At 32.1% G+C, this 15326-nt stretch overlaps 2 protein-coding genes across 2 annotated transcripts in view; both read left to right on the top strand.

Moving 5' to 3' along the window:
* Positions 1-15326, top strand: part of LOC125828933 (disease resistance protein RGA2-like) — a 149808-nt gene that overhangs the window by 17574 nt on the left and 116908 nt on the right. The window lies entirely within an intron of this gene.
* LOC125828937 (photosynthetic NDH subunit of lumenal location 1, chloroplastic) lies at positions 4147-5599 on the top strand. The gene is made up of 7 exons (XM_049508245.1): positions 4147-4361; positions 4453-4536; positions 4603-4676; positions 4779-4901; positions 5019-5090; positions 5180-5276; positions 5350-5599. The coding sequence occupies exons 1-7, from the start codon at positions 4235-4237 to the stop codon at positions 5451-5453; spliced, it is 681 nt and encodes a 226-aa protein (XP_049364202.1). The 5' UTR covers positions 4147-4234; the 3' UTR covers positions 5454-5599.

The raw sequence follows: 15326 nt of genomic DNA on the forward strand, positions 1-15326 counted from the left end.
ATAACTTTTCAGTGGAGCAACAACAAATTTCTGACTATCATCGGTTGTATATGAGAAAGCCATGTCAGGTACTCTGTACCTTAGAGCTTTTTCTTAACGGAAATAAGCTTTTATTTCCTCGCAGCAGTGGTGAATCATTTCGAGACTCTTCATAGCTGTTGATTTCATTAACCTTTCACCAAGATTGAATGAGCATGATCTATCTTTGACCATTTGTATTAGAATCTTTGTTGAACGAATGGCTTTCTTGTCCGGCATGTCATCAGATGTGTTTTTGTCATCTTTGTTTTCTATATGTTCCTATAAATAAATAAAAAGGTGAAGTTGAGATCATCTTAAGAAAATATACTTTTAATATCTATAAGTGCCCATACAACACAATGCACCTCCATTTGTTAGCAGAAACATAAAATATATAATAATGTACTTGAGAAGCACAAGCAGTGAACGTGTCCCTACCCGTCTAACATATGTTTGTTTATTTTCTCTCCTTTTAGTTAAATCTTGTGTTTAACACATGTTTGATCAAGCTTCTCAAAGGTCAATTTTTGCCTTATTTTAAAAAAACACATTTATTTTAAAGAGTCAAGGTGTTTGACTTGTTTTTTTTGTGTGTAGAAACAAGTGTTTTTAAAAACTAGTAGAATTTTTTTTCAACTTTTAAGTTGAATAAACAAAGTAGCTTCTCCAAAAAAGAAGTATTTTTGATTTTTTCTAAGACTATATTACCAAAAATTCATGCTTCCCAAATTAAATTACCATTAACTTCCTTTTCTATAATAACTAGATACATAAAAACACTTCTTGAAATTATTGATCAAACAGAGACTACTAACAAAAGTTCTTCTAAAATAATTTAGTCAAATATAAATTGTTACTCTTCCTAAGCACCGGAGAATCAGAAAGAGTAAAACTTTACCCATATCTCTGACACCTCGCGACGCGAGGCAGTGGCCTTTGTTTTGGCCTTCGTACTGTAAACCACTTTTGATTGCCTTGGTTTGCCTTATGCAGGGTGTAACACTTCATAAGGGGGTGAAATCTGACCTCCACCCTTAGCTTTAGATTTGCTCGGCGACTACTGGAGCTTGGCTTTGCAAGGTTTCTTTCTTTTTGGTTCATAATTGGTCAAATTCTTGGGTATTTCACCTATAACGTACACACACACACACTACATAATCTCTAAAGTATCGAAATGATCATAACTCAAGAGTATTAAACTAGATTATCCTTTAAACAAAGTATAAACATGGAAAAGTACAACCAAAATGAGTGTTAATACGCCCAACATCATCACCCCCACACTTTTTAACCTTTGTTTGTCCTCGAACAACTATCTAGACACTCAAAACATAACACCCACCTCACTACACAAATCAACGAGGTTAACTCCTACCTAGATCACCAAGATACTTTAAACAAGGCGGCGATTCTCAATACAAAGTATGTTTAGCAATTCAAAACAAGACAATTCATCAAGACGGTGTATACTCTATAACCTGCTCTCAACATAATAAATAGGGAAAATACAATTATATCATCACGCAGAGGATTGAATATTTCACCATCTATGTGCCCTCACTTTTCAAGAGAGATGTCCCTTCATACATTCATACGATATCACAATTTTCAGGGCATATAAACTCAACAATATTACTTACTCTCACACATGCATATCAGACGATATACTTAGTGTAAAACTATATTAACAAAAGCAATAAAAATATAGGATCAAAAGGACTTTATGGGTTGTAATGTCAGCTAAGTGATGAGTAGGAATTATTTGGTCAACATAGTGACTACCCATCCCTATGCACTTTAGGACACTTACTCAATTATTTGTAAATTGTTCCCTTATGTCTCCCAAATTTCAATTTTCTTATGCTTCCCCTGATAGATTAAGCACAATGAAAGCATGATAACAGATCACAAATGTCACATAATTTTCAGACTGAAGACTTCTATTAAAACTTGACAAATTTCAATCAGAAGAAGTGTAGAAACACCAGTGAAAACAGTTTCTTATGTCCATGTTCTTCGCAACTGAAGTTGCAAACATGAAGGAGCTTTTTTCTCCAAAGTAACTGATTTGCTTTCCTTATGCTAAAACAGAATGGTGTTTACACTTGTTTATCATGTCTTTTGTAACTTTATTTGTATATCTAGCTAAGCCTTTTTATGTTATGAAGAAGAACCTTTCTTTCTCTGTTTGTTACAGATGACTATTGCAATCTTATATGCTTCAAAAGGGTGATCCTAATTGCAAATTTATTCATTTCCCAATAGAGGAGGGCTCGATCTTTCTTGTTTGTTGAACTTCTTTTTTTGTAGATTTCATAATTCAGGCTTCTGTCTTTCCATTGGGGAAGTGAAGCTGGCGAGATAATATCACTCAACTATGAGTTCTTTTAACAGAAAGTCACTCAACTTTGATTTTTAATTCAAATATCACTCAACTGTGAGCTCTTTTTGAATTAAAAATTAAAGTTGAGTAACTTTTTGTGAAAACGGTCCATAGTTGAGTGATTTTTAAGTTAAAAATCAAAATTAAGTGACTTTCTCGGAAAACAGTCCATAGTTGAGTGACCACTGAGATATTATCTCGATAATCTTTATACCTGCTTGATTCTTTACTATATAAACAACTCATTTAAGGTAAATTATTTGCCTCCTCTCTTCTTATGCATGATTCATAGCTGCTATTTGTTTTTGGCAGACTCTAAATGCCTAAGCTGGCTAATTAAGGGGATACTGCAAATTACTAAAGATGCCACGCACCTAATGGAGTCTGCTTACATGGGACTGGGAGCTAGGATAGTTCTGACTAGAATATGCTTTTGTGGAGTTTGATTTGTACGAGTGGTATGACGTCATATTCAGATCTCATCTCCTATAATGGGTAACTGTGTCCAACCTATTGGATGAACTTTGCGCAATTCTCATTTAGGAACTTAGTATTAGTGGATTTTAAGTGTTACGTAGACTGAACCAAATGCACTTTTTGGATGTGTTTATTTCCCCGTGTGTCAAAATCATAGAGTACATGTTTTTATGTTTTTCAGCTACTCTATATATATCTATACATGTTTTACTCAGAGGATAGGACACAAGAATTAATCAGGTATTTGTGGAAATTATTTATTAAAATTTAGCATATAGCTACTAAATACCTCTCCTCCATCTGCTTATAGGTAGAAATATTGAGAGAGTTTTGGCAGAGTCTAGCTCCCATTGGACCATTTGTATCTATATATATGCATCAGGATCCTGCCTGGAATGACTATTCATAGATCACCTCTATTTGTGTGGTTCATTCCAGTTCAATATGCTCATCGGCGCTTGACCCTGAGTCCTGAGATGTGGATCATCCAAGGCACATTAACATGGTATACTCCACCCTTGGTACCCTTTGGTCATTCTTCAATTATATTTGGCATTGCATTTACACAGTTGATGAATACCTCCACGCTAGGATGTAAATTGATCGTGTTGATGCAACGCCAATTGGGTTTCCTTTCAAATAAGCTTGTGCTACAGTGATTGAAAGTTTCATCACTTCCACTAACTATAACTGCATATGTTTGGGGATGCAAAGGAACCTGTGCTTGGTTTTTCCACATTACATGGATATCATATTTCATATGGTCGAGCTATTAAGGTATCATTATCTTAATCTTACTACAGAGGCGGATCTAGAATTTAAATTCTTCGAGGTCAATTATAAAGGTTTTTAGCATTGATCAACCCATTATATTTTTAAGTTATAGGTTCATATCTACTATTTATTGCAATTTTAATGAATTTTTACACATAAATTTATGTTTCGCGTTGAAAGTACTGAGTTCAGATAAACTTGATACCAGTACATTAGGTCCGCCTCATTCATTGAGGATAAGTTTGTGCTTTTCTCTCATATAGATATTTTATGACATGGTAAACTTGTGGAAATTTTGCAAGAACAACTAGAAAAAATTATCATTGTGGGCACCCCTCTATTCAAGCTACAAAATATGGCCAAATTTTAGCCCCACATATGAAGCACAGGCTGCACAGCCCATTTGATTTTTGAAAGAGACATAAAAGCCCATTTGAACCTTGGCAGGAAAGGTCATCCTCTCATTTAATTTGCATCTTATCCTATTGAGCAAGAAAAAATGATACAAAAGAAAAGTGATTGTATTAGGAGAAAAAATAAACATGTTCAGCAAAAATATAGTGATTTTTGTCCACAAAAATGGCAGCTACTTCACTCTCATTGAGTCTTGGGCTTCCATCAGCAGCAGCCAACAATTTGAATAGGCATGGCTTACACAACATTACCACATGTTCGGCATCAGAAAACACGTCCCCTAATCAACAGAGTAAGAAAATTTCATATCGATCAATTATGAAGTCATGTTTGCATTTACGCCACTTTCTTCGTTGTAAATTCTACTAGTATCTCTGTTTCAGGATGTTTGATGAGAAGGCCATTTCTATTGGGAGCAGGGGCTCTTTCGTTGAGTTTATTACCCGCTACTCCCCTTTTAGCTCAAGGTACTCTGTTACTATAAGTTTTATTCTCTAATCTTGTTACTTCATTATCAAATGACGTGTTTGCAGGAGTACCGGAGAACTATGAAATCTTTGTTGACAAACGAGATGGCTATTCATATTATTATCCATCAGATTGGAGGGTATGCCGCTTTTTTTAAGAATTGAGTTTTTTGAAACTAGTACTCGTATTTAACTTTGAAGTATGTACGAACATACGTGCGTACACTTGTTTGTTAGAACAGGAATTTGATTTCAGAGGTCATGATTCTGCATTTAAAGATAGATATCTACAACTGCAAAATGTGCGACTTAGTTTTATACCAACTGATAAATCAGATATCCATGATTTGGGGCCAATGGAAGAGGTAAATCGTGGTACTATTCATCTATGTAGACGTTTATTTAGCAATCGAGGAGGAGAAAAATATAAAAAAGACATGAATTTTCTTCGTCATACCAACTTATTTTCTACTTTCCTAAAGGTTGTACCCGATCTGGTAAAACACGTTTACTCTGCACCGAATCAGGTGGCAAATATAATGGAAATGAAGGAGGTATGATCCTTTCTCATGCTCTTGATTGTTCATAGACGTAGCTCTTTTTCAATTAGCTAGTCACGATATTTTTTTTCAAAATAATGTAGAGAACTACGGATGGGAAAAACTATTTCACCTTTGAATATGTGTTGACATCTCCAAATTTTTCGCGGGCAGCATTTGCTACCATAGCAATTGCAAATGGTAAGTGATCTGGTTCGTCTACTATAGCTTTACATCACATTTTTCTGCATTTGTATTAAGACATTTTGTACAGGGAGACACTACACACTAATTGTGGGAGCAAATGAAAGGCGATGGAGAAAATTCCGTAACAAACTTAAAGTGGTGGCTGATTCATTTCAGGTGCTGGACATTTAGAACTGCTCAATAAAGCTGGCAATCATACAGTCTTGTTGAATCAAACAGAATTGTCTATATATCCTCTTGCAATTTGTTTATCGAACTACATTACAAGGAATGTTTCCGGCTATCTCATAAGTAAATGAAATCCCCTTGTAGTTGAACCAGTAAGTGTTAACAACAAATTTTAAAGTGATGGAAAATAAACTTCAATTACAAATAAAATGATGATGATGAAATAGAGATTTTATTGATTGATGAGTATTTGAGAGTATAATTTTGTTCCTCTCTTGATTCTTCTCTCTGAATTAACTATGTGATTCAAGGATGGTTAGTAGCGTAGTTCTCGAATATAAGGATAATTTGGACCTCTTTGAGATATATTTGATCATAGGGCAGACTTTGAGAAAGTCAGTATTTGATGTCTTGATCTCTTTGTGAATATTCTAGGAGTTTATGAGATATTTAACATACCTCTTCAAGGGAATATGTTACCCTTATATGGGCGTGAACTAGGATTTAGAATAGAGTAACTTCCGTGAACTGTAACAAAGATTGAGCTCGTTTTGTAGAATCACACAAAATTTCAATGAATTTGCGCCTTTTGATCCTAGTTAGACAATTGGGTATATTACTTGTAAGAACCAAATCCATAATAAGCATTCTCTGCACGCAATAGCCATCCATATATGATGAACTATCTTCCATTAGTTATTATCTCAGAAAGCCACCTTTCTTGTTGAAGAAAGTGATCTTTTGAGATAATGACTACTAGTTGAACAACCATATGAAAAATCAACCTTCAATTTGCAATGCATCAGTCTAATTATCAGTTTCACTGCCTGAACCCTGTCAAAACATATGATCCTGCGATATCTCTTTATCATTCCTAGGTGCTTAATCATATTCAAGTTGCGTAGCGCCAATCTGGAGGGAGTCTATCATGATCCAATTTGCCCAAGTTGCGATGGCACATAATCCCAACTCGTTAGGCAAACTCAAAAGCATACAAATTGCAAACTCATAAGTTAAAATACAACAAATAAAGTCTGAACAGGTACAACATTCAGATGAAATGCATGCTCATGACCCATAAATCAAATAAGTGTGATAAAGACTCCAACTTTACTCAACACCAGCACTCAGATGCCAATATCTTTGTGTACTACACACTGTCGGAGGTGCTCGAGTTATACAGTAACTCATGAGGGACAAATCCTCACAGCTACTACAATAAATGTTCTAAAACAGAAAATCTCAGTTTAGTTAGATGAACATTGCTCTATTGCATGATGCCTGACGGAGTGATCAACCCTCTTATGAAAACCGGTATCTAACTTTTGATAGTGAGTCTCAACATGGCAGAGTACACCTAGCTATATAGCTGGGCAAAAAATGTTCAAAGCATTACCTTCATCAATTATCTTGATGTCCAAAGGGAAGAGGACAAGGTCTTACTTAGAAGTGAAAAAAATGGGAAGTTTCCTGTCTTAGTTTGACTTTCTTAGCTTGAACTGACTACTACCGTGCAATGTGCCCTTGCTTGTTGAGTCGTTACTTAATCAGTGTTAAAAGAAGGGATTAATTTCGACCTCGCTTTGAGTCTTCAGGCTAGTAAAGTGCTACTTCTAAAACGATGGTTAAGGTATTCACTCATTGTCTCTCCCTTGCTTGTCACTACTACAAATGGATCAAGATATGCTTCATTGTATTTTCTTGTATGAACCACTAAAGATGATTCTTTATAGAAAGATATACCTCATTGTGTGGCTCAACTTTAGAAGACTAAAGCAGGACAAATGTATATATAGATAGATCATAAAAGTATTAGCATTCTCATGTTAAGAATGTTGTCAAACTTAATACTCCAGCCAAATGAAAGCATATCAGAGGTATTGACTAAAATATTTTCTTATAATGAAGTTCCTACATAACCTCATTTGCCAATAAGCTGCAAATAAAGGCCATTAGTGTTTGATTTTACAACTTCGCCAATTACACATTGTGCACAAGACCCCAAAATTTTCTTAATGATAAGATAAAAGCTCAAGTCATGTATTAGTTGTAATAAATTGATGTATGTGCAAAAATAGTTAACAAGAAGATACTCTTATTAATCTCCATCAATTATAATCTATATTTACCATACATTGCTCTAACTATAGTTGACGACCCGAGACTAACTCTAGTCGTAACACAATGCTTAGAACCACAAGTGACCCCAATCCAATCCATGGTCTGGCATGACACTAGGATTCATATAAACAATAACTGAAGATAACTGATGTGGAAGTTAAACCGAGATAAATCCAAAAATAAGTAAACAGTCAAAATAGAATTTGTTGAACAAACCATAAAGATGAAACTACTGTCTGATTGTCTGATAGCCTCTACTAAGATGAGTTGCTAGGACAAGCCCCCAACTAACTCTAATTATCTGAAACTGAAAGATCAAAATAAAGAAATAACAATAGCTCTTGTCATCGAAAGATGAGGACTCACCAAGCTTTGTTGTTGAGATGATACGGAATTGTACTAACCATGAGTTGGATACTGAGAGTCTAAACCTATATTATAAAACAATATAGCGCAAAAGAGGAATATTTTCAAAAACGTTTTTGGAGCGAGTCTCGGAGCGGGACGTACCAAAAACGCTCTGAGGCGCAAATTGAAGATGTAGATCCATAAGTGTAAGTCCTAGAATTTGGGCGTAAGCTCCAAGCTTAAAAACTCAAGTCCTGGGCGTAAAAACATACGCCCTGGGCGTTATTTTTTTTATTTTTTTTGTACCTTTTTGCCTTAAATCATATTTTTTATTATTAGTGTAATGATATTTCTCAAATAGTAATTGTAATACTTTTTTTTCTTCATTATTGGTTATAAATAGCTTTCTCAAATAAAAATCATATTATTTTTTTTATATATATTATAGGTTATTTTTTTAAAATTTATTTGTAAAATAATTGAAAGTTTTACCTTTGCTTATTTTCTTAGTAATAAAATTATAAAATTGAATATACATGAGCCTACACCCCATAGATCCATAAGACTTATGCCCCCCCCCTCCGCCCTCCCCCCCCCCTCGTGTCTCGGGGCTCACGTCTGGCCACATAGTGTATAAAACGTCTCGCCTCACGCCCCCCCCCCCCCCTTTCAAACACTGCAAAAGAGTGTGGGCTCAGTACTTTGAATGTACTGAGTATTTGAGATAGACACAATAATCTAACAAGCTCAATAGAGAAAAGACATAAAGTCACTACTGAAGTTGTCTCGAATTTTCAAAAAGACACTTTAACTTTGTGGGTGTCCTATTACCCCATTAAACAATTTAAGAGTGTTATAAATATCTCACTTTTCACCCAACCTCAATTGCAAGAAAAGAAGTGCAATCACACACCAATTGTTGTTTGCCACGTATTAATTTTTTTAAATTTTTAGTTTAATTTTCATTTTCAATTTTTCTTCTTCAACCTTCATTCCTCTACACGCCCCAAATGAAGAGAGGAAGCGTGAAAATTTTAAATCCTCTTTCATTTTCAATTGAAAATGAACCTAAAGTAGCAACCAAAAAATCTCCATTTTTCTTTTTCAATTTGAATCTTCTTTCTTCTTCAACCTTTATTCCTCTAAAGTAGCAGCCATTGCCGCCTTCGACGTACTCCATGATGCTTCCCTGTTATAGCACTATTTTCGCCATTAAATCATCACTAAAGCAAGGTAATGAAGTTTTATATTCAAACCAAAGATAAAAATAAAAATGGAGTTTTATAGTACTCTCTAATCAATCGAATAATGGAGTTCAAATTTATTTTATTTTTATAAAAAAAGAGGATAAACGAAGTTAAAGAAACAAAGAAAAGCAAGAGATAAGAAAAAAAGTGATAAAAATGGATTAAGTAAATGGATCTTCTAAGTTGAAGAAGATAAAGAAAAGGTTAATGGGTTGTTGAATTTGGGTGAAGAAGTTAATGGAAAAGAATGAATTAAGAAAGTTAAAATTAAAAAAATAGAAGTAACTAAAAGAAAATAATATTTCTAATTAAATAAATATTAAAATAAATATTTATTTATTTTTTGGCTTGACTCACGCCCCAAATGGAGATTGAACCACACTCTCCTGCCACCTAGGCTCATAATGGGACAATAAATTCATTATAAATAAGAATAATGGGGTAATAGGACCTTCGCAAAGTTTAAGTGTCTTTTTGAAAATTCGGGACAACTTCAGTGGTAACTTTATGTCTTTTCTCAGCTCAATATGATAAATCTAAGATGCTAAACTGAATATAAACTTAAATAAATGAGCGGATGCAATGATCAAGTAATAAGCATGTAACTAATCAACATTGTACTGAGTAAACTGAAATATAAGGTCATCAAATATTTGAGACTGAATTGTGGGAGATACTATTAACCGACATATTCATTCTGAGCTAAATGAAGTCCAACTTGTACCCAAGCTTGAAGGGTGTTATGTACTTTGTAGGGTTATGGACACTGTCTAACGTGGATCCACTAATAAGTTGATGTCCAAAAAGGACTAAGGTGTTAGTCTTGGTCTGATGGGTGACCCTTAAAACCTACGTTGGCACGTAGTTCTAAGACTTAGGAATTGCTACTAAAGGTCTCAGTCCTTATTGACAGGTGAGCCTACATCCCTATATCTGCTCGGTACTAAGTAATACTCTCAACTGAATTATACGGGTAAACTACATAATACAGATAATATTAAAATTTGACTTTAGGTCGTGGACAATGTCATTTTCGATATTCCGAGATCGTTTAGCTTGATGTTAGGTTGTTTGTTGGATTAACATTTGATTTGATTATGAAAAAAATCATTCTTTATGTTAGTTTATGCTTATTTAAATCTGGAACAGGATCACACATGATGATTTAGCATGAATTGATATGTGATTAGAATGCAAGTCGTATTACTTAATTCGAAAGATACTTAAATTACTTGAATTTGAATAGTCACTTTGGGAAATTGCATAGTAATATCACTTTTATTTATTTTAGGACTACAATACCACTCAACTATTTTTATTTTCCTCAAAATATATTTGACACAATAAAAACATTCTTTCTCTTTGATAAGGAAATAACATGTCACATTATTTCTTCTTTTTTTTAACAAATTTTTTTTTGAACTCTAAAGCACTAATATCTTATACAAAAAAATATGTGACATGGCATCCCACTAGTAAAGAGAAAGATACTTTTACTGTGTCTATATTTTGAGAAAAATAAAAATAGTTGAATTATATTATAATTCTAAAAGAAATAAAAGTGATATTTGTTGACACCCAATTTCGACCTTCCCCGATAATAATTAATTTTTGAGCTTCTTAATTTTCAAACGATTTAAAGTAATTAATTTCAGAAAAAAATAAATATAAAAGAATAGTTTGCAAGTTATTTCAAATAGTTTTGCACTTGTTATAATTTTAAATAATAATATGTCTTTTATATAATTATGCATATAATTAGTGTATTTTATAAATATTAGAGAATTGTCTCAAACAGATTTTATTTTTTTACATAATTAGTTGGTTAATTGGTTTAGTTAGTTAATACTTATTATGAGTTATTAGTTTATAATTAAGTTAATTATTTCATTGCGCTAAGATTAAGAAGCTCATTAATTAATTTATATTAATTCGTTTTATTTATTTAATTTTTAGCCGAATAACCAATTAAGCTCAATTTGGATACATTCCTAAATTCAATAGGCTATAATTGTAATCAAATGGGCCAAATTCTCAACTCCAATCCAACTCTTTCCTTACCTAACCTTTAAACCCACTTAAAAAAAACCCCTTTTTGGGCCAAATTTAATCCCTTTCCAGCAGCCCATCAACAATTCAGCAATTTTCATACCAATTCCAGTGAACTCCCAGCCCACTTTAGAAACCCAACCCAAATCCCTTCAATTCAATAACCCATTCCCAACAATATTTCTATTATATAGAAAAGTGAAGACGACCAGGACGACTAAGGGCAAATTAGTAATTATGTTATTATGCAAGGGCATTGTTGCTTGCCGACCAAGGGGTAAATTAGGTATTACCAAAAATAATCGCTGTAATTGACTTGTACCAGCTGTTATCATGATTATTTTATTGGTTCTATTGGACAAAAAATCCAACACATATATATGTATTTATTTATTTGTCCTTTCTCAAAATGTACTACTACTCTGACTTATGGACCCCAGCTGGTACTTAATTACTACGCGTCATGTGCTTTTTTACTCTTTTTTTTATCTGGTTTTTACAAAGTGTGGTCCTTACTTAGATGTTTACTACACGCGCTCTTTATGCAACTTTTTAAATAGAGTCATCCAATAAAGTGGGGTCCATTAAAATTTTTATTTGACAAGTTCTTCCTTATTTTGGTCTCTCACATTTTCTAGCTATAAATAATTTTATTAAGAATTAAATAAATATTTTAAAGTTAAATTGTATCATTCTATTTTATTTATATATATATAAATTATTTTACTACATATACGTAGTAAAGTGGTAATAGTAATATTTTTCTTTACTATTTAGTATTTTCTTTGTATTAAATTTATTTCTCTAATATTATTCTTTTTGTTAATTATAAATTAAAAAAATTGTATTATTTACTATTTTGTATTTTCATTGTATTAAATTTATTTCTCTAATATTATTCTTTCTGTTGATTATAAATTTAAAAAAGTGTATAAATATTACTAGAAATAATAATTAACAATATAAATATTTAAAAGTTATGTAAAAGAAAATTTGATTGACTCTTGACACTCTATTGGTGCTACAAAAAAAATGAGTTAGATGACAAACATATATTATTCGAAATTGACGTAAAAAGTACTATAAATCACAATAATTAACAATTTTAAAAAAATACATATAAAAAAATCACTTGCCTCCAAAAAATCTATCAATGCCACATAAATTGAGACATGAGAAGTAACATATATTATTTGAAAATTATGTTGAGAAGATACTATAAATTACAAAAATTAACAATTTAATATGTTTAAAAAACATAAAAAAGTTAATTTTTGAAATCCTATATATGCCACATAAATTGAAATAAAGAGAGTAATAAAATAAGTATAAATTACAATAATTAACAACTTAAAATATTTTTAAAATCATATAAAAATTTTGATAACTTCTCAAGTTACATGATATAACATAAATTAAGACACACAAATTAACATATATTGGGCCCCGTGTAACAAAATATTGACTTCTGAAAAATCTACTGCTTGTTCATTACTAATGTCTAAAAATAGTATTAAAAAATTATCGACACTCAAAATTCTATTAATGTCACATAAATTAGGATAGAAGAAATAACATTTATTATTTAAAGTTTATATAAAAAGTACTATAATTATTGTAATTATTGAATTCAAATATTGAAAAATCATATAAAAAAATGATTAACTCTCTAAATTCTATTGTGCCACATAAATTAAGATAAAAGAAGAAACATATGCTATTTATAAAAATAATATTAAAAGTACAATAGTACTATAAGTCACAATAATTAACAACTTAATTTTTAAAAAATAATATATACAACAATTAGCTGCCTCTTCAAATTTCATTTGCATCACATTAATTGACCATTAATTCTGCATTTTTTTCCTTTTAATTTTGTCTTACATTTCTTTTTTAGCCTGTTATATATTTGAAAATTACAGTAATAATACTTTAAATCACAATAATTAATAAGTTAAAATATTTAAAATTAATATAAAAAAATCATTTGATTTCCAAAATTCTATGTGTGACACATAAAATGGGTTAGAGGAAATGACATATATTATTTGACAATGACGTAAAATGTATATAAATCACAATAATAATAACTTCGAAATTTAAAAGACATAAGCAAAATTGGCTAACTTTTGAAATTATATCAATACCACATAAATTGGGACATGAGAAGTAAAAATAATTATTTAAAAATTACGTAAAAGGTACTACAAATTACAATAATTAACAATTTAAAATATTTAAAAGACATAAAAATGATTAATCTTTGAAATTATATCTATGCCGCATAAATTGGGAGAACGAAATAATATATATTACTTCAAAATCGCTTAAAAAATTATAAATCACAGTAATTAAGCACAATGGGGTTCCCCTTCCTCGGACCAAGAGGCTTGGACTATGAGCCCGCTTAGCAAACGAGGCTCTGTAACGACCCATTTGATCATTTTGAGTACTAGAGCTTTTATTGTATAAAATACTCTTCCAATATATTTTAAATGAGTGTTTTGGACTATTCGTAACTACAATTATGATATTAGTGGGGTAATTTTTATAATTAGGTTAGTTGGTGGTTATAGAAGATAGCATTAAAACAAATAGTGGACCACTTCTACCACCCCATAATTAGGCTTAATAATAATTAGGGATTTCCATCGTGAGTTAGAAACTCAACAAAACTTCAACTACAGCGATACAAATTGCAGAGAGGTCGACGAGTACTTCAGGTAAATCAAATATCCAATATGTATTTGGTGAACATGAACAAAAGTTTTATGATTATTATTAGATTATCGTTATTAGACTAGAATTTGAAGAGAACGAGTTCTCAGTGGTAGTATTAGGTTGACTTCTGGTGATTAATGGCGATAGGTGGTTGAATTGTGATTAATTTCTGAGTGGTGGTGTAAGGAAATTATGTAGTGCAAGAGTAATAATATGGATTTGTATTTTCATTAAACTGTAAGGGAAATTATGGGTAGCGATTACTGTTGCTTTGGGTTGAATAATTGGGTGAAAACTTCGGTGGAGACAAACTTGTCTCCCTGTTCATTATTTAATTAAATTATTGTTAAGTACTAAAACCATAGATGACAAATTATTATCTATTGAGTTTAGCGAGTGGATTGCAGGCGAAAACTTTATAAACTTGAATGGTCACTGTCATGTTTTGATAATTTTGAAATGGCTTTCGTGTGTTTGCTGCCACTGGTATCGTGACCAGTGGCTTCAGTTTTACCATATTATAAACTATAATTTGATTTATTGAGATGGAGGTAATTAAATATAAGGTGTAGTATATTATATGAATTACATTAAAGTTATGCTAATGGGAGGAATTAAGACTTACCCTTAGGTTTGAACTTTGGGAAGTTGATTATAGAATTAGGTGAGTTTTTGGATATAGGAGGGACATAGAATAATATGAGTGTTTATAGGCTTGTTAACTTACAAATTATGCATATATACTTGATAGATTGGAAAGGTTCGGAGGCATTGAGGAAAGGAAAGGCATTGGAGAAGTAGCTTGCCTGACGTCAGTTCTTCGGTGGAGGTAGGTTATGGTTTGTTCTATTTGATAGATAAACTCTTAATAGCGATTGATATGCATTGAATGATATTGTGAAGTTCTCTATGTACTTGACTGTGTGATTATGTGGCTTGGTTGTGTGGTTTGTGATTGGTCTAAAATCCTGAGACCGTGAGATTTATAATCTGAAAACCTCTCTATTGAAGTTATGCCTTGAATAAAGAGGGGTTGATGTAATATTATTAATGAACTAAAAAGTAGTGATAATAAATGATAAATTAATAATATTATTGGATCGGAGTGTCACGTTCCGACACGGTATTTTTGGATCGGAGTGTCACGTTCCGACACAGTATTTTTGGATCGGAGTGTCACGTTCCGATACGGTATTTTTGGATCGGAGTGTCACGTTCCGACACGGTATAATTGGATCGGAGTGTCACGTTCCGACACGGTAACATTAAAGGAAAAAGATATTGAATTAACTTAATGTACTCAATCTCAATTAACGCATTTCCCAAATGAGCGTGATGTGGAGGCATGAGTCCTCGTGTGTGTACTTGATATTGTGATTGATTACGT

Source organism: Solanum verrucosum, unplaced genomic scaffold (genome assembly GCF_900185275.1).
Source record: "Solanum verrucosum unplaced genomic scaffold, falcon-dt-bn FXZP01000067.1, whole genome shotgun sequence".
Classification (NCBI taxonomy): Eukaryota; Viridiplantae; Streptophyta; class Magnoliopsida; order Solanales; family Solanaceae; genus Solanum; species Solanum verrucosum.

Bases quoted from the DNA above. Each gene is read 5' to 3' on its own strand.
- LOC125828937 (XM_049508245.1), top strand. From the start codon at position 4,235: ATGGCAGCTACTTCACTCTCATTGAGTCTTGGGCTTCCATCAGCAGCA. The intron at 4,362-4,452 runs GTAAGAAAATTT...TCTCTGTTTCAG, and splicing joins CACGTCCCCTAATCAACAGA to GATGTTTGATGAGAAGGCCA. The intron at 5,277-5,349 runs GTAAGTGATCTG...CATTTTGTACAG, and splicing joins TACCATAGCAATTGCAAATG to GGAGACACTACACACTAATT.